Source organism: Spermophilus citellus, assembly GCF_964194105.1.
Source record: "Spermophilus citellus genome assembly, chromosome: 3".
Taxonomy (NCBI): Eukaryota; Metazoa; Chordata; class Mammalia; order Rodentia; family Sciuridae; genus Spermophilus; species Spermophilus citellus.
Genome location: NC_138184.1, coordinates 224,615,948 through 224,643,505, shown reverse-complemented (window position 1 = coordinate 224,643,505; position 27,558 = coordinate 224,615,948). Strand labels below are relative to the sequence as shown.

At 34.2% G+C, this 27,558-nt stretch overlaps 1 protein-coding gene across 10 annotated transcripts in view; it reads left to right on the top strand.

The window, feature by feature from the left end:
• The window catches only part of EZH2 (enhancer of zeste 2 polycomb repressive complex 2 subunit), a 74,878-nt gene that overhangs the window by 33,342 nt on the left and 13,978 nt on the right, over window positions 1-27,558 (top strand). Inside the window, exons 2-10 of one of the 10 annotated variants that reach the window (XM_081284527.1) lie at window positions 2,378-2,501; window positions 3,298-3,399; window positions 12,049-12,228; window positions 15,156-15,272; window positions 18,173-18,293; window positions 19,294-19,434; window positions 20,215-20,247; window positions 20,378-20,480; window positions 21,018-21,196. In XM_081284527.1, the coding sequence (XP_081140653.1) occupies window positions 2,385-2,501; window positions 3,298-3,399; window positions 12,049-12,228; window positions 15,156-15,272; window positions 18,173-18,293; window positions 19,294-19,434; window positions 20,215-20,247; window positions 20,378-20,480; window positions 21,018-21,196 (1,093 nt within the window). In that variant the 5' untranslated portion in view covers window positions 2,378-2,384. Of the gene's footprint in view, window positions 1-2,377; window positions 2,502-3,297; window positions 3,427-12,048; window positions 12,229-15,155; window positions 15,273-18,172; window positions 18,294-19,293; window positions 19,435-20,214; window positions 20,248-20,377; window positions 20,481-21,017; window positions 21,197-27,558 lie in introns of all 10 variants that reach the window. The other 9 variants (XM_081284526.1, XM_081284524.1, XM_081284530.1 and 6 more) reach the window with 9 other exon arrangements.

Genomic DNA, 27,558 nt, shown 5'->3' with positions numbered 1-27,558 from the left:
TTAAAAAAAAAAAAAGAATGTAGTAATACCCATATTGCAAATCAGTTAAAACTAAACACATGTTCCTACTGTAGGCTTATTGCACAGAGGTGCTACTACCTTCAAGGACCAAGGCCACAAATGGACTAGTTGTGATGAGCCCATAAGCTAATGAAACCTACATATAATCTCCCTTTCTCTCATTTCTTTTCTTTCTAGTTTCTAGGCCTTTGAAGTGATAAGTGATCTGAAAATAATTTGGGTGGAGTAATTAAGGCTGATCTCTTAACCAACTACCAGCCAGGAAAGCAAACAGCGCCACAATTATTTATTTATTTATTTATTGAAATAAAGCTTCACTTTCTCATTAACTTTGTCCTTTGGCTCCACCTCACCATTTTTCACCATGCCATTTTCTACTTTATCCCAAAGATGGGTCATCTAGTTCTTAGGTAGAATATAAAGCTCCATAGGAGCAAGACTTTATTTATATTTCTGTATTCATTTTATTCAATTTTGTATCCTCATTGCCTGGTTCATAACATTTATTACATGCTTGAAAAATAATTTCTTTTTTTTTAAAAAAAATATTTTTTAGTTGTAGTTGGACATGATACCTTTATTTATTTATTTTTATGTGGTGCTGAGGATCGAACCCAGGGCCTTGCAAGTGCTAAGCAAGAGCTCTACTGCTGAGCCACAACCCCAGTCCTTGAAAAATCATTTCTTTGCCCATTTCCTTCAGCTCTTTGTTTTTGGTACTGGGGATTGAACTTAGGGGCACTCCACCACTGAGCCACATCCCAGCCCTATTTTGTATTTTATTTAGAGACAAGGTCTCACTGAGTTGCTTAGTGCCTCACTTTTGCTGATACTGACTTTGAACTCTTGATCTTCCTGCATCAGCCTCCTGAGCCACTGTGCTGAGCTCTTGACTACCATCTGCATTCTCTCTCTTGTTGGTTGGTAATATTCTGTAGAAAGATACCTATTTATCGCAGGGCCCTTTTTGTCCCTCTCAGTCTTCTCCTTGGGCTTTTTTTCTCTGTGCCTGGGGATTTTATGTAAACAGGTAAATGAAGCACTAAACAAGTTACTAGGTATTTGAGCCAGAAAGTTACCTTCTCCCTCATTTTTCATATTTAAATCATATGGTGGGAAAATTGCTTAAGTACTTTTGAGTTTATTTTCTTCTCTCATCACCATTGTGGTCTAAAGCTACTATCATTTCTTATTTACAGATTATATAATGGCGGCATCTAATCTAGCTGTACCCTTATACTTTTGTTCTTCCTACCTACCCTCCTGTTTGTATACTGCTGTTAGCTTGGTCTTTTCAAACCCCTACCTTCCCCCTTTACCTCAAATACTGTAAATTCCTCTTGTTCTTAAGATAAATTGAAGATGGTGTGACTTACAAGGCTATTATATATTATATTTTTAATGCTATAGGTAAATTTTACTTCCTTTTCACTTTTATTTATTTATTTTTTCTGATTACAGTGTTCCCTTGGTATCTGAGGGGGATTGGTTTCAGCCCCTTTTGGATTTCAAAATCTGTAGACGTTATATAAAATGGCAAGATATTTGAAATAACCTGTGCACATGCTCTGTGTACTTTCAATCATTTCTAGATTACTCGTAATACCTAATACAATGAAAGTATTAAATATACAGTTGCTACACTCTTGTTTAGGGACTAGAGACAAGAATAAAGTCTGTGCATGTTCAGTGCAGAAACCTAGCTGCGTGTGGTACAAGAAAGAGAGATAAAATGAACAGTGCTCAAATTTGAAATGGTTGGAGGCTATGCCTGTACATCTGTTGGTTCTCATGGATTTAGCATACTGTGTGGTGGTGTGTGCAAGAATTTGAAGTTTTGCTTTTTGGAACTTTCTGGAATTTTTTTCCCTGGGTATTTTGACCCAAGGTTGGTTGAGTTCATGAATGTGGAATCTGGATACAGAGGGCTTGACTGAATGTTATCCAGTTATCTCGTTTATGCAACAGCTATTTAAATGAGAAAAAAATTATAGAATGTTTGTACATTTTCTCCCCCTTCCAGAAATGTGGGCCTTATAGAGTAAAAGCTAGCTTGTGCTGTAATATAGTTAATTCCTGTAATAAGATCATACTTCTGTAAGATGGCTGCTCTTCAGGAATATAGAATTTTTGTAAATAAAAAAAAGGTTTAATGAAATGAAAACTTTCAGTGAAGTGTTGTAAGGATTTAACCATACAGAACAAAAGAGCATTGTTCTGCAATTATCAGCAGTATAAAGTGTATATTTCTTTGTTGATTTAAAAAATTTTAAAAATATTTGCTTAGGATTAAAGGCAGGTGATCATATTAAAGCCGGTTAGATTAGTGATTTTAATATGAAACCATTGCTTTTAGAATAATCATGGGCCACACTGGGAAGAAATCTGAGAAGGGACCAGTTTGTTGGCGGAAGCGTGTAAAATCAGAGTACATGCGACTGAGACAGCTCAAGAGATTCAGACGAGCTGATGAAGTAAAGGTATAAATTTATCTTCCATAAAAATGCATATATAATTGAGGCTAGTTTATTCCTCCCTAAAGTTAATAAATTTTAATCTGAAACAGTACATTTTTACCCAAGATCATATTTACAGTAAGATCAATTCAGGCCTTGGAAACTTAAGGATCTTGATCAGTCTTAATTAACATTGTATCATGTATGTTAATGATGATGGAAAGATTTTAATCTAAGGGTTATTTTCACCTAGTTGGAAATCAGTCTTTTCTTTTGGTACCAGGGATTGAACACAGAAATACAGCCCCAGCGCTTTTATTTGATTTTTTACAATTTTGAGATGTCTAAGTTGTTTAGGGCCTTGCGAAGTTGCTGAGGCTGGCTTTGAACTTGAGATACTCCTGCTCAGTCTTCTGAGCCACTGGGATTACAGGTGTGCTCCATTGCACCCCACTGGAAATCGGTCTTTTTTTTTTAGTCTACTTTCATATTGCATGTGTGGACTGAGGATCCAAATATAAGGGAATGTGTTTCATGATTTTATGTTTCCAAAGTCATCACAATTCTTTTTTTAAATATGAAGTTAAAGGATGGAAATAATTTCCTGTTTCCCTCCCACTTGAAATAAAAAATAGGTGTTGTGTTTTTATATTATTTGAATGTGGGAGATTACAGTTTAGTGTAAAATACATGTAGATGTATTTAAAGAAATACTCCTGGTATTTGTGAGGAATCATTAGATTTTTAACCTGCTTTAGAGATGTTACACATTTTCTAACAGTGAACAATTTCTCTTCTCCTTTCCTTTGTTATTTTAAAGAGTATGTTTAGTTCCAATCGTCAGAAAATTTTGGAAAGAACGGAAATCTTAAACCAAGAATGGAAACAGCGAAGGATACAGCCTGTGCACATCATGACTTCTGTGAGCTCATTGCGCGGGACTAGGGAGGTTGGTCAACATAACATGTTGTAGTAATTATCAGCACATTTTGGTTTTTGCTTATTGGAACATTGAATGGTTATTGGGAAGAAGTCACTGACCTCAGGATGTCCCTATTTTTATTACTATTTTGTTTTCATGTGCAATTGCCAATGATTGCCTTAGATCACACTGCTAGTGATTCCTTCAACAGAGCTCTAAGTGTTTAGAATATACTCTGTTGGTAGATACATTCCTGATTTTATTAGACTGTTGATTTAAAACAATGGCTTTTAAATTGAATATGTTAATGTCCCCATCAGATCAGTATCCAGAGCAAGGCTTCCTGACTCACAGTTGTCTTCCTCCCTACCCCCCCCCGCCTTAAATGTGAATTAGCCATGTAACAAAAAATGTTTTTTTCATATTCATGGATTAAGAAAGCTTTTTATTATATCTCTTATTCAAATAGTAAGATTTTCTATAAGAATTTTTAAATTCAACGTTGAGAGCTTGGAATATCCTTTTCTATAGAGGTAGATAACCAGTTTCCTATTTTCAAAGAAAGGCAATAAATCAATGGTATGATCTGTAATTAAATATCCTATTAAAACACACTTGCAGCAAGATGAGAAGAAAATGGTAGAAGCCTGAATGGGATAGAATTGATCAGTAAGTTCTGGTTTAGGTGATTCATTTAAGTACTTGTGTATGTAGAAAGAGATGACATAGGATAGTTAAATGGAAGCTGAAGCAGAAAGAGGGGAGAGAGTGATTTGGAATTAAGATTATACTTTTTAGTAGGTTGTTTATCTGCATGCCTAAACATGGGAAACATTTAAACAATGAAATTTCTTACAAATTAATTTTTTATGAGTAACTATTTTTTTCAATATAACATTGTTAAAAGTGATAATTTGCTGCTATATGAGACTTGTCAAAGTTTGTGTGATATACAGGCTTCTAAGACTCTGATAATCCCAATAGCTACATATGAGATCCTAATGACAATTTGGTGATGTTTTGCTGGTCTTGATGGTGACACATGACTTGGTGTGGTTCTTAGTCACTTACACATTTTTTCAGGTTACAATTTATAAATCCTGACTCACAATTATATAAATGTATATGTTATGTTGACACCTTTCCCATTATTTGGTATAAGTTAGAGCCTAGATATTAGAAGTGTTTTATTAATATTCCAAGGGTGAAAGGGACTTTTCTGTGCCCCTGCAAACATTCTCAGAATGAATAAGTGCAGGGCTTTCCAGTAATTGAATTATTTTGTTTTGTGTTTATGTGGTGCTAGGGATTGAACCTAAGGCCCTTCACATGCTAGGCAAGTATTCTACCATTGGACTATAGTCCTAGCCCTCAAGTAATTCTTTTGAAAGTTTTGTCTGGTAATCTTTTGGAAATTTTGAGGTGAAGGAAAAACAAACCTCATTTTTTTTCCTCATTTTTTCCTCTTTTTTTTTTTTTTTTGGAGGAAGGAGTCTTAGAATTGTGTAGAAGTAAAATAAAATTACATGAAATACTTATTATCATTGGTAGGTACTGGCGATTGAACCCTGAGGCACTTTACCACTGAGCTATATTCCCCCTTCCTTTTTTGTTTTGAGACAGGGTTTAATGGGATTGCTGACAGTGTCACTAAGTTCTGAGGCTGTCCTCAAACTTGCATCTTCCTGCCTTAGCCTTCCAAGTTACTGGGATTACAGTGCCCAACTTTTTTTTTTTTTTTTTTTTTTGCTACCCATTACAAATCTCAAAATGCTACAAAAAGCCCAATTTAGATTTACAATAAAAGTTAACAGTAATAGTGATTTCTAGCACTATGCCGGATCCTTTTTATATTACCTCAATTAATTTTCATGGTAGCTATGTTATACTTTTTCCCATAGGGGAGGAAACTGAGCCTTAGAGGAGTGAATAAATCACTTGGTTTGCTTTGATGATCTAAAGGGGACCCAGAAGAGTACACATTAAGGAATAGTAGAGTACCTTATTTATGTGCAACTTGAATTGCTCCTAATAAAGTTTTTGGCATTAAATTTGAGTATGGTTTATTCAAGTGCATATTTATTAGCTGAATTTTTGCTTTTTTGTCAAATGGAGGTAAGTCATTAAATGTAAGGACACCTAATTTTTGGGTGTTTGAGTGTATGATATATTGTGAGAAGAGATCAGGATTTTAGTAAAACAAAATTGTTATCTAAAACTTGGTATTTCCATAAGTACCCCCACAAAAGTTGAGGAAAAAAACGTTTTCATAAAATGGGAGAAGAGAAGAAAATAGTCTCTAGCTTTCAGAATTCATTTTTTATTGCATAGAACTCTGTCCTGATTAGGGTCATTCATTTTTTGAATCACTCTTCCTAGCTGATTCTACTTCAAATAATTCATTTTTTGTTCCCTTATAAAAACATCATTACTGACTTTTGAAAGCAGAAAGTTTATTCAGTTTGTGATAAGCTTATTGGTGTTATCTCAAGAAATCATGAAGTTTAGGACTGAGAAGAACTTTAGTGACATTATGGTTTAACCTTCTAACTTTTCAGATAAGAATATATCCCTGATTGTTATATTTTTTTGAGCATCTTCATCTATATATCGGTTGCCTTTAAAGTTGGAGGATGAAGTAGTTCAAGTAAGAGGAGAAAATAAAAGTGAGCCTGTTGTGCAGAGACTTTCCTTGTGGGTATAGACTAGGTAGAATTTCAGACTGCAGTATTGACCCAAACATGTGAAGTCTATAGCATCCCCCATTTGAAGTGCCATTATGGCATTGCTTTAATTAATTGCTTACTTTTATAAGCCAATTATATGTAAGTGCTGACATCTTCAGTTTAAATCCTTGCAGCATGACATATCAACAGCAATTTTTACTTTTTCTGTGCTTCAGTCAAGCAGCCTTCTTATGCTTTTCTCCTTTCCAAAGTTGTAGAAGTAGATATAGTGAGTTTTGAAATTATTTTCTCTAGGTTATTTTTGTAAAGAATGTCTGACAAGAATTTATTTTCTGACCTAATGAAGTGACTAATGTAGATGGTAATTTCAGATCCAGGCGCTCTGCAGTTGAACCTAGGGAGCTTGTCTTTATTGTGTTCTAAGATATTTTGGGGTACTTGATTTTTGTTACTGAAATTATAGAATTTAAGTAGCATTGTCCACAGAAATTTTAATTCGGAATATGTTCCTTTATAAAAACAATACTTCTGACTTTGGGAAGATAGTGACTGTTTTTTTCCTTTGTTCTTCAGTTAATCTTTTTAAGGAGCATCTAGCTTCAAAATGTTATTAAGTAATGTATATAGATGTTATAATCCAACCTCCTGTCTTTTCAGATGAGAGTATATTTGTTTTTCTTTGATTAGAGCATCTCCATTTATTTATAGATTGCCTTTATACATTTAAAATGCTGCAGTATGAACTCTAGGTCAAGCAAGAGGAGAAAAATAAAAGTGAGTCTATTTTCAGAGACTTTGCTAATAGGGAAGGCTAGGTATTGTTAATCCAAACATGTGAAGTCCACAGTATTCCCCATTTGAAGCCCAAGGGATGTGCACTTTTGCCATAATATGTGGCTGTTTATCAAAATACCTTGTAGATGGTTGTCATTGCTTTTGTCTTATCAAGCAGTAATAAAAATGGTATTCTATAAGGCTTTTCCTTATAGTCAATCTGTCTCTTTTTGTGGTTTTTAGTAAAGAAACTGTATAGGAGTTATTCTTGAAATTGTCATTAATACATTTTTTTGTACTGCTTTTGTCCATTGCATGGTAAAAATCACAAGATACTTTTTCCTTCATTGATTTTTTTTTTTTTAATGTAAAAATTCTTTCTGCTATGAAAAAGAAGCTTGCTCAGATAATACCTGTCTTCTGGGCAAATAGTATGATTAGTAATTTAATAAAAATATCTCACCATTGTTTTTTTATATTTCCAGGGGAAATCTGTCTTGGGCTGGGGTTGTGGCTTAGTGGTAGAGCACTTGCCTAGTGTGTGTGAGGCACTGGGTTTGATTCTCAGCACCAAATATGAATAAATGAATAAAAAATAAAGGTCCATCAATGTCTAAAAAATATCTAAAAAAAAAAGTTCTGTTTTATTTACTAATTTAAAGAATGAGAATTTTGGTGTGTATTTAAACACGGGGCTTTTCAAAGTGTCCAATGTAGAGGCAGCATCAGATAGACACAATGATCCTAGTATTCATGAATATCTTAAAAAATTTCAGAAAAAATTATGTATTTACTCTTCCTGGTAATATCTGAAGTGATTATAAGTTCATTGTTTATCACATGAAATTGGTAAATGATTTCTTTTTTGGATCGAGTTTTATCAAAATAATAGAATGTGTAAGTATGTGTAAGTGATTTTATTAAAATAATAGAATGTGGCAATTTGTACTTTGTTGAAGAAGAAGAAAACTTCATGTAAACAATATTGGATTATCTATGGACTTGGTACTGTACTTTCCTCAGTTAATTGTAAACAGAAATTTAGTTACTATTTAGAAGAAGAAAACTCTTAGGGTATCCAACATCTAATTTAGTGCTTTTTACTCAACTCCCTACCCCAAGCGCTCTACCCAGAGCTACATCCTCAGCCCTCAAATACATTCTTAACTTTTAGTACAGTAACACCCTCGCTTTATTTTATAAATTTCAGGATTATGTGACCTGTAGGTTTAGATTATTATGAGTCTTTTGACAAATATGGTAGGGAGCCCGTAGTCATTTTTTCTCATATCTTTGAAATAGGTGGTTCTCTCAAGTGTCTGTTTATTTTCAGTTTGGATATATCTGTTCATTTTTGTTTTTGTTTTCCTCCAGAAACTGGTCTCTTAAGTTGTTTTCAGTGGCTGCTTGCCTCTCTGAATATTTACTTGGGGAAGGGAGTCTTGTGTTAGCTCTGTGGTCCTGTCTACCAGTGCAGCTTCTAAATTGTTACAACATTTCTTTGCTTTCTGGCTCTCTTTAGGATGAAATGGATGCAACATTTCTTAAATGATCACATAAAGGGGCTGCGCGCCCCCCCCCCCCTTTTTTGTTAAAGAAACTAATGTAAGCATTTTATTGTTTTTCAAAGGATTCGATTAAAAGAAAGGGAAGGTCATTTATAACATTTGAGTTTATATTATAGTCTGCATATATTAAATGTGTGTATCATTTTGATTGAGTTTATATTTTAAACAAGATTATATATATATAAAAATTTTAAAAAACAAAATTTTAATAATGCTTATCTTTTGTGTAACTAATAAAGCAGCAGAAGTGCTTATAATATACAGTTTTTCTTCTAGGATACTGCTTTTATAGTTTGTGTTTTAAAATGGTTGTTAAATTGGCTATTATAGAGATCTTGTCTCTTTCCCAAATACAGATTTTGACAACTGTTTAAATAATAGAACAAACAAAACCAAAAGATAATGCTTGACTAATCTGGAATGTTAAAAATTATTTTATTCTTTGAATAAATAAAAAAATTATTAGACCTATAATTTTTGTTGTAAATTAACTGGGTAATGTAAATTGGCTTAAATTTGTTGCTTAGGATTCTGCTTTATCATCTTTGTAGGTTTTATAAAAGAATATTACTTGGGTAATATTTTGAGAGGTTTATGCAGATTTAGCCAGTCACCCTGGCAGCTGATGTGGCAGTTTTATACTAGCTAATTCAAATATCTGTTGGGTTAATGAAACTTGTTTGAAAGTTTTATTTTTCTTCTCTCATTAAAAGAGGTCATTGTGAAGTGATTATTGTAAAAATTCAAATAACACAGAAATATATAAAACCAAAGGCAAATGTTTCCATAGTCCAACGACCCTTTGGTGTTTATTCTTTCAGCCTTTTCTGTATTATACTTGCATGTATGTTCAAGTGTGTTTGATTTAAAAGAAAATTTCTGGCCATATAAAACGTATCTGTCATTTTGGGCCATCACTTTACAATCTCTGTCCAGACCTCATTCTGCTTAAAAAATATATGTAGAGAGGGCTAGGAATATAGTGGTAGAGTACTTAACTTACGCTGGCAAACGTGAGTCCTTGGGTTTGATCCCCAGAATTGTAACAAACAAAAATACCCCCAAAAAACATAATGTTTGAACAATGAATATACCATAATTATTGCCCTATTCTTAATTGATGACCATTTAGGTTTTTGAAACAATATGAATATTTAAAATCTTAACAGATAATACCAAATGCTCCCACAAAAGTTGTACATTGTAGCCCCATCAGCTGTTTATGGAAATGTCTGTTTATCTATATTCCCCACACAAAATATTATTAGTCTCATGTCAGTCTGAGGTAAAAAATTGTGTTTTAGTTTAGTTGAGTATCTGCTTATTATATTTCTTTTGTGAATTGGCTATTTGGTGTTTAATCTTTTTAAGTTAGGTTTGGCCTTTTTAAATGATATAAGGCTTTTATTGGAAATACTAACATTTTATATTTTTGCAGATCTTTTTTTTATTTTTATACTATTTCTGGTATATTTGGTTATACAGTTTTTTTCCCCCATATTGATTTTTGTTTCTTAAGGACTTAGGAAAAAAAAAAAAGACTTTCTCAACTTCAAGGTTACAAGTTACCCATTTCTTTTTTAAATCTTTTTTTAGTTGTAGATGGACACAATATCTTTGTTTTATTTATTTTTATGTGGTGCTGAGGATCAAACCCAGTTCCTCATGCATGTGAGGCAAGTGCTCTACCACTGAACTACAACCCCAGCCCTTTACCCATGTCGTTTAGTTTTCTGTTTTCATTTTTTTTTCTAGTATCATTTAAACCATTAGGAATTTCTTTTGGCATAAAGACTGAGGGAGGGGCTGGGGCTGGGGCTGTAGCTCAGTGGCAGAACGCTTACCTAGCAGGTGTGAGGCACTGGGTTCGATCCTTAGCACCACATAAATATAAATGAAAAAAATAAAAATAAATGAAAGAAATACTGTCCATCTACAACTGCAAGAAAGAAAAAAATTAATGATTAAAAAACAAAAAGAGGGAGGATAATCTGTCTGTTCAGCTGTCCAGTCATTTCAGTATCCTTGTTGGCTATTCAGTGAACAGTTGAGGGTAGTTATAATTTGTGAAGAGCAGCAGAAGCAGCTTGACTAGGGATCTTCTATGCAAAGATGTTAAGGTGGCTCTCAGCCCATGGCTGTGACAATTCTTGCCTATTCATTTTTAGCTGGTACCTCTGCTTTTCTTCATTTAAGCAAGACTTTGAAATGATTTTTGCTCTACAACTTATGGAAATCATGGATTCTAATATTATGTCCATTTCTTAGTTTTTGTTTCCTTTTATTTTCAGTGACAGAAATTACATTTTCTGTTCACAGGGCCTTCGTGAATTAGATGCTTCAGTTGGCTCTGATTTCCTGTTTCATGAATTTTCCCTTTTTTTTGAGTGTTTTATAGTTTTACCAGTTTATGTCCTATGACTATTGCTCTTCTTCCTGTCTCCAATGTTTTAGCAAATCTAAAATTTTCAGCAGAGTTGTAAATAATGAGGGAATGATTTCCCCTAGAGTTCCCCATCAGACCCCCAGACTGCCTTGATTTTAACTTAGATCATCTAGATTTAGATGTAGGCTTCTGAAGCTAAGATGCAAGGAAGAGTGTCAGGGGTTAAACTTCCTGAAATTGTATTTCTGATGTTCTGTGTTCTGTGTTAAATGCTACCTGTGTCCCCTCCAAGAAAAGGTGTAAAAACTGACACAAAAGCAACTCAGAAGCCAGCAGCCTTATGTTGCCTGGTAGATGTGGTTCTCCCAATTTGGAATGGCTCTATTATAGCTACTTAACAGCAAAACCTGAAATAACTTAAAATCTGAAACGAATCACTCTATTCTTTAACTCTACCACCTCTGATTAATTGCTTTCATTAAATACGTCTTTGTCAAGACCCTAACAGGGTTTTTTCTTGCCACTTTTATTTCTGCCCCTTTCCTGTCTGAGCCACTCATTTTTTTATTTCAAGAATATCTCCTTTAGTCACCTTTGTCTTTTGCTTCCTAAAGCTCATTATAAACTCACTTTTATTGTTGCGTTTCTTTATCTGGACTAATATTTATCTCTTTCTGGTTTTTTTCTTCAGTACTTCTTCACCTAAAAGTAGTCTGAATTTAAATTATGTACTATCCATTTTTACCAGAAAGACTAGCTAATTTAAAACCTGGGTGTATTCTTTTCTTTCCTCAAATCATGAAGACAGAGTACAAGGTAGTTTTAGAAGTCATCTTCAGCTTTTCTCCAGAGTGGATGGCAGCTGATGCTCTCCTGACCCTTTCTCTCCTGGGGTGATAACCTTCCTGCACTTTCCTCATTGTTCTCACATAGAAAAGCTGAAGTATGTTAGTCAGTGGCAATTGTTCATTGTGTCTCTGGCATGAATTAAATGGATCTTAGCTCTCCCCTACTTTATGAACGTTGAACTGAACTCCACTCATGTTAAAGATTATTCAGAGGAAGAATGGCTTATAGCTGTTGTCCTTTGGGATGACCTGCCCTAAAATGGGGACTCATATCTACCTCACAGAATAGTTGTAAATTTTAAAGAAGTTTTTTTAACTTTGGTAAAGTCTCTGGCACAGTGCTTGGCACATAGTAGGGTGTGTTAATTTCTTTCCCTTCCCTGCAGGCCATTCCACCTGCTCTTCCCTCTACGATTTTCCATAACACAGTTTTTACTTGGAACCAGCCTTCTGCCAAGAGTCTCAGTTTGGTTGTGTACTCCTACAACTACTATTTTTGGCTTGACTTCCCTCTCCAGCTCCTAATGGTCCAGCCACACAGCCGCCTATTGTACCAGCTGGTTGATGTAAGTCTATCCATCCTCAGAGGAACCTGGTTACTTACCAGTAAGCTGCGTTTCTCTGAAAATGTAGCATCCTTGATAATTAGTTTTTTCCTTTCTTTACACATTGTTGAAAAATAATCTGTAATAACTTCCCTGTGTGACCCTCAAGTCAGAACTAGAATTAGAGAATTTAATTTGCTGATATAGGTCTCCTGGTGACTTCCTGAGTCCAGGATACATGACTCTGATCAGGTAAAATGTGGTGGAAGCCTATGATGTCAAAGTTCTTCTCACTACTACAAACAATATGAGACTGAATTACATAAACTGTCAAGGATGATACATTTTCAAAGAAAATAAAAGTTGCTGGTAAGTAACTAGGAGTTTTGAGTAATTTTCCTGTAAGTCAATAAATAAGAATTCCCAAACTTGTTTTACCAGCAAATACTGCTGCATTTGAGTATTATTTCATAAATGAGAGACGGGAGTGGTTAATAGTTGAAGAGTGGGAGAAGTTCTGGAATGCTGCAGAGCTGATGAGGCAGGGCTGACCATCAGTTGTCCACACAGGTGCTCTCTTAGCTTTAAATGAATTGAAGTTGATGTCTCCATTAGGGAGAATCAGCAAATGTAGTCTGTTGATTCCAGAAACATTTTTTGAGTGCCTACTTCTTTTTGGAGACACTGTGCTGAGTGTTGTTTTAAGATAGAGAGGTAAATGACACTTTGCTTTAGCTGCTTTTGCCCTCTGATAACTTATTTTCTGTCCCTTGATGACTCTTGTATGACTCAGAATTGAATTGATGGGTAGTGGGAGTGTGAAGGAGGTAGGGGTTGGATGTAGTCACAGTCTGTGCCTTCAGACATAAACGAAGCAAAGATCCTTCCTGTCTAACAGATGAAAAAAATAGTAATTATCACTACCCCTTACCTTCAGATTAACCCAGTGAAGTAGAAGGAAGGAAACAAGACTTGATGGTAATAAGGAATTTGAAGAAGTTGGTGGAGGAGATGCCCCTGTCATGTTGTGGTATTTCTACTTTATATAGCAGATCCTGCAGGTCTATTATGATTTTGCTCTATGAACTTCTCAAGAGCAAGAACTACAGCATAGTAACTAGCTCTTGGGTATTGCAGTCAGAATTAGTTTTTAATCCTGGTTTTGTAATTTACTGTTTCTGACTAGCCAAATTATTTAACGTCTCTCAGCCTGTCTCCTCATTCATGGAGTTGTGGTACGAAAACTATCTACATCATAAAGTTGTAATGAGGAATAATGAAGATCATGTATATAAGCACTTAGCACAGTGCCTACAACATAGTATGGGCTCAATAAATGTTAATTGCTGTTATTATTGGATTATTGGATGGATAGATGAAGGATTGTATCAGAGGCCAAATAGCAGGAAGGAGAAAGATTGTGGGTTCTGGAATCTTACTGGTTTACTTAAACTACAAGCTTTCTAGTATTACTATCTTTGCCTTTTTGGAAAGTGAATTTATGGATTAATCACTCAGTTCTTCCTAACTACTCTATCCTTAAACTTTCACTTCCACTAAGGAAGAGATTATTTTTGTGCTGCAGTGACTGTAACAATTGCAAGATTGTCCCTTTAACCTGATGCAGTGCTGAGGACCACATGTGCATGCCAAAAGACTTCTTCTTCGATCTCACCAGTTATAGACCTGCTGTTTTTAAGACACCTTAAATAAAAAATTTAAACATTGGATATGTTTGTGTGTATATGATTTTTTTTTGTTTTATTTTGTTCAATTTTTTTTTTTGCTCTGCTTTCATTGATTGTAGATTATAAATATATGGCTGCAGTATTTTTGAGAAGTCCTTGGAGGCCTGATAATTGGGTAATAGTATTGTTTTTTAAGAAAAGCTGATTCCTAGACAGTAAAAAGTGCTGGGATTATTTCGGCACAAATTTTTAACATATTTCATGGAATCAAAGATATCAAAATTTGGACATCTTAAACTAGCATGCTTCTTAGAATCACTGCAATGAGGGAAGCATTACATCATACTTCAGTGCCCTTTTTTTTTTTTTTTGGTTGATGAAAGAAGAAATGGTGTCTTTGAAGTCAGTATCATCATAGATTGAATGAAATACGGTATTTCAGGGGACCAGGTGCACTTGAACATCATAGAGATGTGAGATCCTGGCAATATTTATTGTCAGGGTAAGGAGCAGGGTCTCCAGAGTCAGACTTTTGGGGTTCAAATTATAGCTCTATCTGATGACCTGGGGCAAGTTACTTTATCCTTTCTTTACCTTAGTTTTCTCACCTGTAAAACAGGCTAAGACTGGTACCCATCCTACAGTGTTACAAAAAGGACTAAATATGATGAGGCATGTAATGTGTTCAAAATAGTGCTAGCATACAAAAGATGCTAGAGATTACAGTTTTGCAGAATTGATTTGAATCCACTTTGTTGTGATTGAATCTGTTACTCTTAATATTTGTGTATCATCTGATAAAAAAAAAGAAACATGAGCAAATGACACTTGGTTTCTTAAAAGGGAAGCTAAAGATACAGGTTAATGTAACAAGTGTTTTTCTTAAGATTTAAGTGTAGATTTGGCATATATATTACTTTTCCTATATGTGGTTGGGATGTAAGCATGAGCTAAGAAATTATAGTGAAAGTGTGAAACGATTGGTCAGATTGCTGAGGTTAACAAAAGTAGTTTTTGATTCTTACTGGTAAGTATGAGAAGGATGAGAGAGTTTTGAAAATTTGCAAAATCTGAAGAATCTTTTTTTTTTTTTAATTAATAAAGAGAAAAGAGAGGATCCTTTTTGGGTTTCATGAGTTTTGCTGTCTGAGGTAAAGAATTTTCTTTTCAAAATTATTCAAGCTCTTTACAATGTGATGACTGTAGCTTAAGGTTGTCCTTTTACTCTTCAGAGTGAATTCTTTTTTTTTTCTGTTTTAGTGTTCTGTGACCAGTGACTTGGATTTTCCGACACAAGTCATCCCATTAAAGACCCTGAATGCTGTTGCTTCAGTACCCATAATGTATTCTTGGTCTCCCTTACAGCAGAATTTTATGGTATGTGAGTAATACATTTTCTGCTTATTTGATAATAACTTATTTTAAATAAGTAAACATATATATATATATATATTTTGTCATGGTGAATCAAGACAGTAAAAGTTAAAAAAGCTTATCAAAATGATAGCACTTGCAGCCGGGTGTGGTGGTGCATGCCTGTAATCCCAGCAGCTGGGCTGAGATAGGAGGATCACAAATTCAAAGCCAGCCTCAGCAATGGAGAGGCATTAAGTAACTCAGTGAGACCCTGTTTCTAAATAAAATACAAAAATAGGGCTGGAGATGTGGCTCAGTGGTTGAGTGCCCCTGAGTTCAATTTCTGGTATCAAAAAAAAAAAAAAAAGGCACTTGGAATGATTTTTAAAAATTAATGAATATAATTTTTTAAGCTTTTGCTGTATTGCTCTTTTCCTGTATTCTCCATAAGAAGAGTTTTAAGCAAAAACTATACCCATGATTAAGCCATTTACAAGGTGTGAAACTTGTAGAAGAAGCCAGTTAGTATTCTAGAATCTTAGTCTGGATTTTCATTTTTATTGAGAACTTTTATTTAAAATAATTTTAAGAGCATGTTAATAAGTGATAATATACACTAGGATGTGTCCTGTTCTCAGGACTAGAAAACAAGTGCAAACATGTTTCCATAGATAATCCTAGCCTATTATCTTTGGTGATAAAATGTTGGTATATAATTTTTTATAGGATAAAAAAATTAAAGTGTACATTGACTTGTTAAATAAAATGCATGGGTTTACTATTCCCTTGATATAGAAAGTGAGGAAGCTGATAAAATGTTGAGGGAGGAGGTTCTTAGCCTGCTTTAGAGAATTGTTTACTAGAGGTTTTCAAAAAGAAACATTTTTAACATCTTTAGTGACTTTTTTCCTCTATACTTCTTATGGTAGATGGTTAAATGTAAACTTCAGTCAGTCTTCTGTAGTTGAATAAATTTATGTGTTTAAGACTTTATTTAAAAAAAACCTTTAGTTTGAGAATTTTGTGTCTATAGGTGGAATGTTGGAAAGGAAGTCAGACTGGTTAAGACCTTCTAGGAAGTTTCACATTTTCACAGACTGAAATTCTGAAAGAATATAACATTTAAAGTTGTCAGGAAATATTATTTATGTATCATCTCTAGGTTTTTTTGGTCAGTGACCAAAACAAATTAGGCACTTTCTGTTTATTATGGTTAGGATGTGTTTTGGAGCAGGGCATGGTGTGATGTACACCTATAATACCAGCAACTTGGGAGGCTGAGGCAGGAGGATTCAAATTTGAGGCCAGCCGTGGCAACTTAGCAAGACCCTGAGTAACTTTGTGAGACCCTGTCCCAAAATAAAAAGGGCTGAGAGTGTGGCTCAGTGGTTAAGTACTCATGGGTTCAATCTGCAGTCCAAAAAAAAAAAAAAGATGTTTTGTGGAGCAAAAATTAGGTGAGTACAATTGGGAAGACAGAATAGCCAAATGTCATTTAATATTTGCTTAAATCCAAAAAAAGGAACACTGCTGGCTTAAATGGGATTAGTGCAACTGAGATGTATGAAAGCAAGACTCAATGTATACATTAAGTTCAATCAGAATATATACATTAAATTCAATCAGAATAGGTGAATATATTAAAGCCTAAATTTTAATTTTATATCTCTTTTCCTCCCTTTTGTCTCAGTTTTCCTTGTTTATCTGAAATTCTGTTATCTTTATGAATTTTCTAGTTGTCCTAATTTTGTTATTTAGGGATTATTTGAAATTTTTTTCTTCTTTTACTATTTCCATCCTGTTGTTGCCTATGTGTTCTGCCTTGTCAGCTGTGGTCAGTCTGATCTCCTAACCTGCACCTTCTCACAGTAAATGAAATAGCTGCTCTGTCCTCCAAGTCAGTCTTGGTCAGTCTATTCTGTTATAGAATTATCTTTCTAAAATTCTATTTTAACTAGTTCCCTGTTCAAAGGCCTCTGAAGATTGAAGTCTGTCCTCACTTTGCATTAGTCTCTTTTAACATATGCTTCAGAACTGTTCACTCTACAGTTATTGTCGTTTTTATTCTTCACTGAAATTTTTCTCCTCGTGTGTGTGTGTGCGCGCGCACTTGCTTTCTGTTCCTTGTTGCTTCTTGAATTTTGCATTAGTTGACTCTTCTTTGTAAAGCTTACACCCCTTTTCTTCCCTGTTGTCTTCTAAACCTTTATATAGACTCATCCATCATCTTTTTTAAAAAATATTTATTTTTTAGGTGTAGATGGACACAACACAATACCTTTATTTTTATGTGGTGCTGAGGATCGAACCTGGGCCTCACCCATGCTAGGCGAGTGCTCTACCGCTGAGTCACAATCCCAGCCCTCCATCATCTTTACAAGCAGTCAACTTTAATACACATATCATTCATCAAAGTATTGAAATATTTTCTGTTATTGTAGAATATTGCAAGCATAAGTTCTTTTGGCATAATCTTTAATGGAGCATTGATACTGTATTTTATATCCTAGAATTTTATTATATTAAATGTCTTAGTTAGATAATCAAATGAAGTTTAAAAATCTTTATCATGGTTTTTTTTTAGTATGAATATTTATAGTTGATTTTGATAAACCATATTCCATCAATTCTAAGACCCATACCTCTCATTTTAACATCTGAAATAAGAATGTATCTTTAAATTTATTTCATTGTAATCTGCAGCATTTTTCTTTCTTATAGGCAAAGGAATGATGACATGTTAGATTAAATACAGTATTTAAAACATTGTTTTCTCCTGTCATGGTAGTGTTTGTTCTGATTAGTATTTTAAGACTATAAAGAAATGGGTAAAGACATTTTCAATTATCTCACATTGAGTTTTTAAAAATATTTTGATACTTAGGAGAAACCTGGTTTTTAGAAAAAATTTTTCTTTCAAGGTGGAAGATGAAACTGTTTTACATAACATTCCTTATATGGGGGATGAAGTTCTAGACCAAGATGGCACTTTCATTGAAGAACTAATTAAAAATTATGATGGAAAAGTACATGGAGATAGAGGTGAGCCATATGTGTATTCTCTTGAAAATAAGGGCTAGAGAATTGAGAGGTACTTTGATTTATTAAGTACAGGATATAAAGAACAATTTTTAAAATAAAAGAAATGGCCTGGGCTCAGAAACTTGACATTTTCAATGTTTTCTCTATTTTTTTAAATTGGAGGATCCTATTTGCCACATGATAATTATCCACAGTTGCTTATGACATAAATCATAATGGCAATAACATGTAAACTAAATAGAAGTTGTGTGTACTTTTTAAGATTTATTAATAGTCAATTTAAATAGAACTAGGATTCTGTTCATGTGGCATGGGGCTCCAAAAAGCCTCCTTGCTCAAAAATGGCTTTCTCGGGAGGCTGCTGTCCACCTAAATGCAGTGTTCAGAATTACAACTTTAGCTTTTTGTATCCAGAAGTGTCTGTTGAAGTGTCGAAGTTGATGTTATATCCTCATTACCCATTATCATTATTAGTTGAAACAGTGTGAAGTGTTCCCAGGACACGGATTTCTTTGGACCTTTTTATTTTATTTTTTTAAAAGTTTATATGTGTGCTGAGAATTTACCCATGCTAGGCAAGTGCTCTACCACTACGCTATGACCCCAGCCCAAATAAGGTGTTTCTTTTTTTTTCTTTCTTTCTTTTTTTTTTTGTGTGTGGTGCTGGGGATTGGGCCTTGTGCATGTGAGGCAATCACTCAACCAATTGAGCTATAACCCCAGCCCCACCATTTTCTTTGGAAGGAGACTAAAACCTCAGTTTGTGGAGTATTTAGGTTAGTACTAGGCCCTAGAAACTTGGAGGGATGATTCAGTAGAAAGTGACAGGTGTTGAAGATAAATTCTTCCTAATTTTGCCTAAAACAATCTTGAAAATGGTCTTATTGGCCCCTTCTCATTTTAATACTAATGTAATACAAATGAGAAAAGGTAAAATGTGAACTTTTATTGTTACCATTTTCTCCTGTTATTTCTAAACATTTGGCTTGATGCATTTCAGAATGTGGGTTTATAAATGATGAAATTTTTGTGGAGTTGGTGAATGCTCTTGGTCAATACAATGATGATGATGATGATGATGATGGAGATGATCCCGATGAAAGAGAAGAAAAACAGAAAGATCTAGAGGATAGTCGAGATGGTATGTCTGATTCTAGGTATCTGTGTAGCCCGTTGCTTCCATAATTCTTAGAAAAAAACACAGTATCAGCAGAACTTAGTTCCTTCTTTCTCTATTCTGTTAACTGTTGAATTGATAGTATAATCAAAATTAGATTATTATTTGCCATGTTTCATTCTTCACTTGAGCATCTTAGTTTCCTTTGACTAGAAAAGAATATAATCTTTTGAGGGGGCTTGAGGGAGCAATCATCAGAATCATTATTATGTATAACATCGATCTCACTATGTTTGAGTTGTATGCTCATCTTACTTAATCCTTATAGCTCTACAAGGTTGATACTACCAGATCCATTGTGTATTTGAGGAAATGGATATAGAGAGGCTAAGTAACTTATTTAAGAGTACATCCTAGGGAAGAAGTGGAACTCTGGACCCCAAGATGATAACCCAGGCCTGACTGCCTTCAGAGCTGTTTACTTACCTGCTTTGCACTAGTTGTCACCTACTAGAGACAGAGCCTGTAGTGGATATTTGCTATTTAGCAACCATGGTTAATGGAAGACTGGGATTGCAATTTCAAAGAAGCTTATACATTTTTTTGTTGTTGTTTAAACAGAAAGACACCTTAGTGATCATTTGATTCAGTTCCTTCATATTACAGATGAAGAAACAAGTGGCTAAGCTACTACTAGCCCCATTATAAAACCAATTAGCAGTAGAGCTGGGATTAGAACCTAAGAGTTCTGCCTCCCAGTTCTTTTACAATTTTTCATATTTGAATTTTGTGTTTGACCCACAGGTATTCCACAGACATGTGTACAATATGTTAGAAGTAAGTGAAACACGAAGTTGATGATTTCTTACAAAATCAGCTTTGTTATTGAGATATCATGTGGAGAAAATGAAAGGTTTTGAAAACTTACTTCCACTCTTTTTTTCCCTCTTCCTATTTCTTTATTTAGATAAAGAAAGCCGTCCACCTCGGAAATTTCCTTCTGATAAAATTTTTGAAGCCATTTCCTCAATGTTTCCAGATAAGGGCACAGCAGAAGAACTAAAGGAAAAGTAAGAAAGATTTGTTCTTTCAATGCAGTCAGGTACTTATATGGCTCATTGTTTTGGTTTATTGCAAATGGACCTGCTGTGGCTGTTTTGCCACTCTACTTTGTTTGTTTGCAGTGTTCATAGGATACCTCAAATAATCTCTGTCTACACTGCTAAACATTATCGTAGATAGAATAAGTACATGTATATATTTATATACACGTGTGGTTTTATTTATATACACACATGTGGTTTACATTAGTACATGATATGAAAATTTCTATGGATCCTGGTAGAAGTGTTAGTGTAGTTGATATTTAATTAAAACTCAATGTTCTTTTCCACAATATATCTGAAATGATTTTGTTTCCTGATACACCATGCATAATATTTAATTGGCTCCTTATCAAAGCAAAGATTGTTGTAGGTTAAAGCTTTGTCTTTTTGTTTTAAGAAAAATAAACAAACAAAAACCCTTGGAAACCTTTCAGGAACTTTATTTTTTAAAAAATGAGTTTTTGTTTCAGGCTTACTTATATTTTTCTTGGTTAATGTCAGATATAAAGAACTCACTGAGCAGCAGCTCCCAGGTGCACTTCCTCCTGAATGTACTCCCAACATAGATGGACCAAATGCTAAATCTGTTCAGAGAGAGCAAAGCTTGCATTCATTTCATACGCTTTTCTGTCGGCGATGTTTTAAGTATGACTGCTTCCTACATCGTAAGTGCAATTATTGTACGTTTTCATTTTCTATCTTTGTTGTGGAATTATGTCTTAAAGCAGTTTGAAAAGTCCTTCCTTTTATTATAGTTAGAATTTACCATTTAGTCTGGTAGTTAAGATTAAAAAATGTTATGATTCCAGTATTGTATTTTTTACTTTGTTGCTTAAGTATTGAAATCTTTTATGTACATTTAATTTATACTGCTCTTTCCCATTAACTTGGAATAGAAGTCAGTGATTTTTCCATAAAGACTAAGCAGTTGGGGCTGGGGATGTGGCTCAAGTGGTAGCATGCTTGCCTAGCATGCGGGAGGCACTGGGTTCGATTCTCAGCACCACATAAAAATAAAATAAAGATATTGTGTCCACCTAAAACAACAAAAAAGAAAATATTAAAAAAAGACTAAGCAGTTGTTTTATAATGAAAGTATTATTAAGAACTAGTTGATAGCCAGATCAGAATTGCTGATATTGATAAGCAAATTATGTTGAATAAGAAATTGACTAAAAAGATGTTTATGTAAATTTTTTTGTCTATTTAATGTTTGTTTATTTATTTCCTCTGGGTAAATTGTTTTTTAAATATTTGGATTTGAGTACAAGCAAAATATAAAATGTTCTTAGTGACATTTAAGGATGGTACATATTATTACTTTTTCCCCTGGCATTTCAGGGAATAAGTTCAATCCCTAGTACCAGAAGGGGGAAACAAAAAACACCATTGGATAAGGGGGTGGGGGTTGCTGGGGAAACTTAAGAGGTAGTCACAGAAACTCAAGAAGGCAAATATTCGGGGCCATTTGATACAGGGAAAAATAACTTTACTCAGGGTCAAAAGCCCCTAAAGGTAGAATCATGCAATTGATAAGCACACAATCTAAGCAAATTCTAGGAAAATTAAGAGGGTAAGATACATTTTCAAATTATGTGCCTCAAAAGTAGTTGATTTTTAAATTGCATTTAAATAAATTCCACTTACCTGGAAAATTTACTAAGAAACCTCATGCCCTGTAGACATTATTGAATATTCATCCATATGGGAAAATGACAATTACAAGACTTCCTAGCAAAGTAGAAGGGCCCTGTACCCAGAAAGCCCTGTCAGTAGAGTGTTATTAAACTACTTTTGATTTTAAAAAATTGATTTTATAAGTGAAAAGTGGTTTTTAGCTTAGTTTTGATTTGCATTAGTCTCCCTTTGAATGGGGGTTGAGGGTCTCCTATATTTTTAAGAGATTTGTATTTTGTTTTCTGTGACTATTCTTATTCTTAGTCTTATTGGTTTTTTTGGACATCCAGGCAGGAAATTAGTTTTTTTTTTTTGGAGATCTAAATTGCAGTGCCAGTTTGTTGTTTAAGCCAAATTAATTTTTTTTTTTTTTTTAAAGAGTAGTTGACTTTACCTGTTTGCTTTCTTCTCACTTTTTCCTAGTATGTTTTAGGCTTCTTAAAAGTAACCGGAAAAATGCAATGACTAATAGCTTCCTGACTAAAGCCATTTATCCTTCAAGGCTCATCAGAACATTCACATCTCTCTAACAAAAACTGAATTCCAGTGTGTGTGTGTGTGTGTGTGTGTGTGTGTGTGTGTGTGTGTATACATATATAATTTTTGATCCATGTGAAATTTATTCCAGTGTGATTTATTAATCCAACTCCTCCTCTTCACCTCCAAAGTTAACCTGGTTGTTGTAGTATCATTTATTGAGAAGTTTAAATCTTTCACTGCTTTGAGATACAGTACTTATTACTTACTGCCGTATGTGTTTTGGTCTGTTTCTCAACTTTATAAGTTCCTTTTGCCTGTCTACTGGCGAACCTTTACTCAGCAATCTCCTGGCTATTTTTGTTTGTTTTACTTTTCAAATTTTAGAATTGGTTTGTCTAGTTAAAAAACCAGACAAATTATAATCCTATTCAGTTTACAGATTACCTAAGGGAAAATTGGACTTTTTTTCTTTTTTTTTTTAAAGAGAGAGAGAATTTTTTTAATATTTATTTTTTAGTTTTTCCGGTGGACACAACATCTTTGTATGTGGTGCTGAGGATCGAACCCGGGCTGCACGCATGCCAGGCGAGCGCGCTACAGCTACAGCTTGAGCCACATCCCCAACCCCTGGACTGTTTTTAAATAATGGTAAAGTCTAATCAACCATATGATTGAGGCTCTTGTGTTTTCTTCATGCAACCCTTGGACATTTTTTGCTAAGGTTATTTCTAGGTATTTAGTTTGTTGTTGCTATTGTTTCCCCATTATTTCTCACTAGATATTTTGTAGCTGTTATCTTATTAAATTGTCTTTATTGTGATTTTCTTGCTACACTCTTGAGTTTTTAAGCTGTGTAATTAAATTACCTGCAAATATTGATGGTTTTGCATTTTTTATCTTTTATTTTTTTTGATCTGTTTTATTTCGATCTGTTTTATTCATTACAGTGTTAAAATTAGTGCGAGTCTATTTTCTGTCACTTCTTAGTTGTAGAAAATTATTCTTTATATTGAGGTTTTGAAATTTATTTGCATAAAGTCGATCTATATGTTCTCTGATTCTTTTATTTCTGTGGTTATTCTTTCATTATACTGTTTTTGATGAGATGAAGAAGTTGTCTATATATTTTTCAAAACCAAATTTGTGTATTTTTCCTTCAGAACCAACCAGTGTTAGTTTCACTGATTTTTTTCTGTTTGAGTTCGATCCTTTTTTTACTTTTTCCTCTTTGTGTTAGTGTATGTGTTTATGACACAGTGAGTTGTCTTCAGAGAACTGTCTCCACTTTTAGTGAGATTTTGGCATTTTTATTAATTTAAGGAATTCAATTTTTAAAAATATTTTCTTATTTAGCTCATTGTTAAGGGATGATTAACAGCTTCTACATGAAATGGACTTCATGAACTAACCATTTTTATTGTTCCTGTGTTGGTTGCCTTACTGATTAAGCCTTACTTGTTACTTAGATTTTAGGAGTATCTTCCAATTTGTTTATATAAGGATGATGTTTGGATGGTAAGGGATTGGTAATCCATCTGGGTCAGAGGCTGGGTATCCTGCACTGGAATTCAGTTTCTGTTAGAGAGATGTGAATGTTCTGATGAGCCTTGAAGGATAAATGGCTTTAGTCAGGAAGCTATTAGTCATTGCATTTTTCCGGTTACTTTTAGATCACAATCCATTTTGTAAATTGGAGTCTGGTTGATCCACAAATGTTGAATCATTGTCATTCTTTATCAAAACTCCAGCCAAAGATTGACTACCTAGTCTTTGAGGAACCAGGGTCAGCTACTGAATTAACTTGGGTAGAAAACAAGTAACACAACATTTTTGGTAGGGAGTGAGAAGAAGGAAGCATGGGAAAGTAAGCAGAGGTTGTTGTCCAATATACTTAAATTGGCCTGAACAGAATTCGAAACAGAAAAAAATGTTTTAGTATGCATTCTATTATCTGAATTTCCTGCAAAGGAAATCCATTTTAAGTGTAAGACCTGGTTGTATCAGTTTATCCTTTTTGATATGTGAAAATCTGTCCTTATTATTCTTTCTGGAATGTCTACTAATGTTGATTGTAGAATTTTTAATGCCTTAAATGGTTAGAATTTCAAAGAAGGCATTTCAAAGTCTGTGGTTGATAGTTAACATTTTTTAAAAAATATTTTTTAGTTGTAGTTGGACACCCTTCCTCCCTCCCTCCCTCCCTTCCTTCCTTCCTTCCTCTGTCTGTCTGTCTATCTATCTATCATCTATCTATCTGTCTATCTCTGTGTTTTGCTGAGGATTGAACTCGGGGCCCTGCGCTTGCTGGGCAAGCCCTCCACTGCCAAGCTACAACCCCAACCCGATGGTTAACGTTCAAAAAATTTCTTAAAAATTCTTTTTAGTTATACATGACAGTGGAATGTATTTTGACATATAATACATAATGGAGTATAACTTCCTATTCTTGTACATGATGTGGAGTTAACATTGGTTGTGTATTTGTATATGAACATAGGAAAGTTATGTCCTATTTATTCTGTCTTTCCCATCCTTTCCCTTCCCTTCATTCCCCTATGTCTAATCCAAGCTACTTCTATTCTTCCCTGCCCACTCCTTATTGTATGTTAGCATCTACATATCAGAGAGAACATTTGCCTTTGGTTTTTTTGGTTAACATTTTGGAGTATATAATTATTAAAAAGTTCAGATGTAGTTGGGCATGGTGGCATATGCCTATAATTCCAGTGATGAGAGGTTGATGCAGGAAAATTGCAAGTTCAAGTCTAGTTTTGGCAACTTAGTGAGACCCTTTCTCAAAATAAAAAATAAAAAGGGCTGGAGATATAGCTTAGTAGTAAAGCACCTCTGGGTTCAATCCCCAGTAACGGTCCCTGATCCCCAAAAATGGTCAGATAAATTCATATTTGCCATGTAGTTAATAGAGTGACTTAACCCCCTTTAAACCTCAGTTTCCATCATCTGTACAATGGAGACAATGATTCTAATACCTGAGCATTCTTGTGAGAATTAAATAATTCCTGTAAGCCTCAGTACATCCTTCAAATATAAATAGAGTATTCATTATTAGCTGCTATCATTACTGTGACTGTTATTACTCTCCTAATATTGACATTATTTATTTTGTGAAGTATTCTTCATTAAAGTCTGATAATCTCTGATACATACAAGAGAATTTAATTCTTTTTTCTCCCCCCTGTAGTGCTAGGGATTGAACCCAGGGCCTTGTTTATGCGAGGCAAGCACTCTATCAACTGAGCCATAACCCCAGCCCAACAAGAGAGTTTATAAAATTCCATGTACATGTATATTCAGTAAGAATTTATTCTTTAAAAAAATCAATTAAAAATAATTTTTTAAGTAGGAATTGAACCCAGGGGCACTTTACCACTAACTTACATCCCCAGCCCTGTTTATTTTTTATTTTGTGACAGGGTATCACTAAGTTGCTCAGGGCCTGCTGAAATTGCTGAGGTTGGGGCTGGCCTTGAATTTGCGATTCTCCTGCCTCAGTCTCACAAGTTGCTGGGATTACAGGTGTGAGCTACCATGCCTGGCAAGAATTTATTCTTAACACTAAGTTTTACCCTGAGAGCAGATGAGATTAGTATTATATCCCAAAATTGTATAAACTGACAGTTTTTCTTGATTTGTGATCATTAATCACATGACAAGAGGCATAAAGAAGTGTTTAAGAGAAGTATTATGCCAATGACAGTGATTAGAGACCAATTAGAGAGATGTGAAGTTACAGAAAGAGCACAGAATGAGGTGCACTTGAGGAAATTATTCTCCTTATTTCTCTTTCCTAATTTCAAAATCGCTCCTGGAGATTGATGATTGCTAAGGTTTGTTCTAGTTTTATAATTCTTTGATCCCACAGTTCTGTATTTGAGTTAACACTGGTTTGGTAAAACATTAAAATATTCTAAGGGGTTACTTGATATATGTTAGTCAATTCAGTTTCATATTTGGGTCTAAAGAAAGTTGGAGTTGGGTATTGTAATTTATAAATATTTTATTTTTGCTCAGAAGTGTTTTAAGATTTCACAGGTTGGTGGCAAACACCTATTATTCTAGCTACTCAGGAGGCTGAGGCAGGAAGATTGAAAATTTAGGATAGCCTGGGCAATTTAGTGACACCCTGTTTCAATATGTAAAAGGTAGCAGGTAGGGATGTCTTTCATTGCCTAGCTTGTGTGAAGTCCTGTCTATGATCCCTCACATTGGGCTAGGGGGTGGAGGGGGGAACCATAAGTTGCTTTTTAAATAAAAATGCCCTTAATGTCCATGTTCTCTCCTTTTCTGCATAATTTTAAAAGCATCTTGCCTTGATTTCCCTTTTAATAATTTTTGAGTAATTTTGTATAATTTCCCCCCATATTTAGTTAGAAATATATTTTGATAACTTATTTTGAACACTAACAACAAGTAGTTTTCCTGGAGAATCGAAGTTTTGAAATTGTTCCGAGGGATATCTAATCATAAGAATAGTTGTCTTTCTAGTTTTAGCTAACTGCAATTCGAAATTAAAAATCATACTTTTTAAGTTTTAAAGTGCCTCTCAACCATTTGTTTGTTAATTTTTCCTTTACATCTTGACTTGTTTTTGTATTAGGCTACTAATTGTGACTTGCTAATGACTTTTCTTTTTCTAATTGAAACATGTTCTAGTTCAGGACCAGCAGAGGCTACTTTCCTCATCTGTGTGCATACACACATGTGCATTTGTTTGTACCTGTGTAATCACTTGGGTCAGGGCAAAATCAGCTTATAAATATAGGACGTGCTACAGGAGGCATTCAAACAAAACCACAGTTTTACCAAAGGTGTATTTCTAAATAATATACTGCTAACTCTAGCTAATTAAAATCTTCTTAGTTTG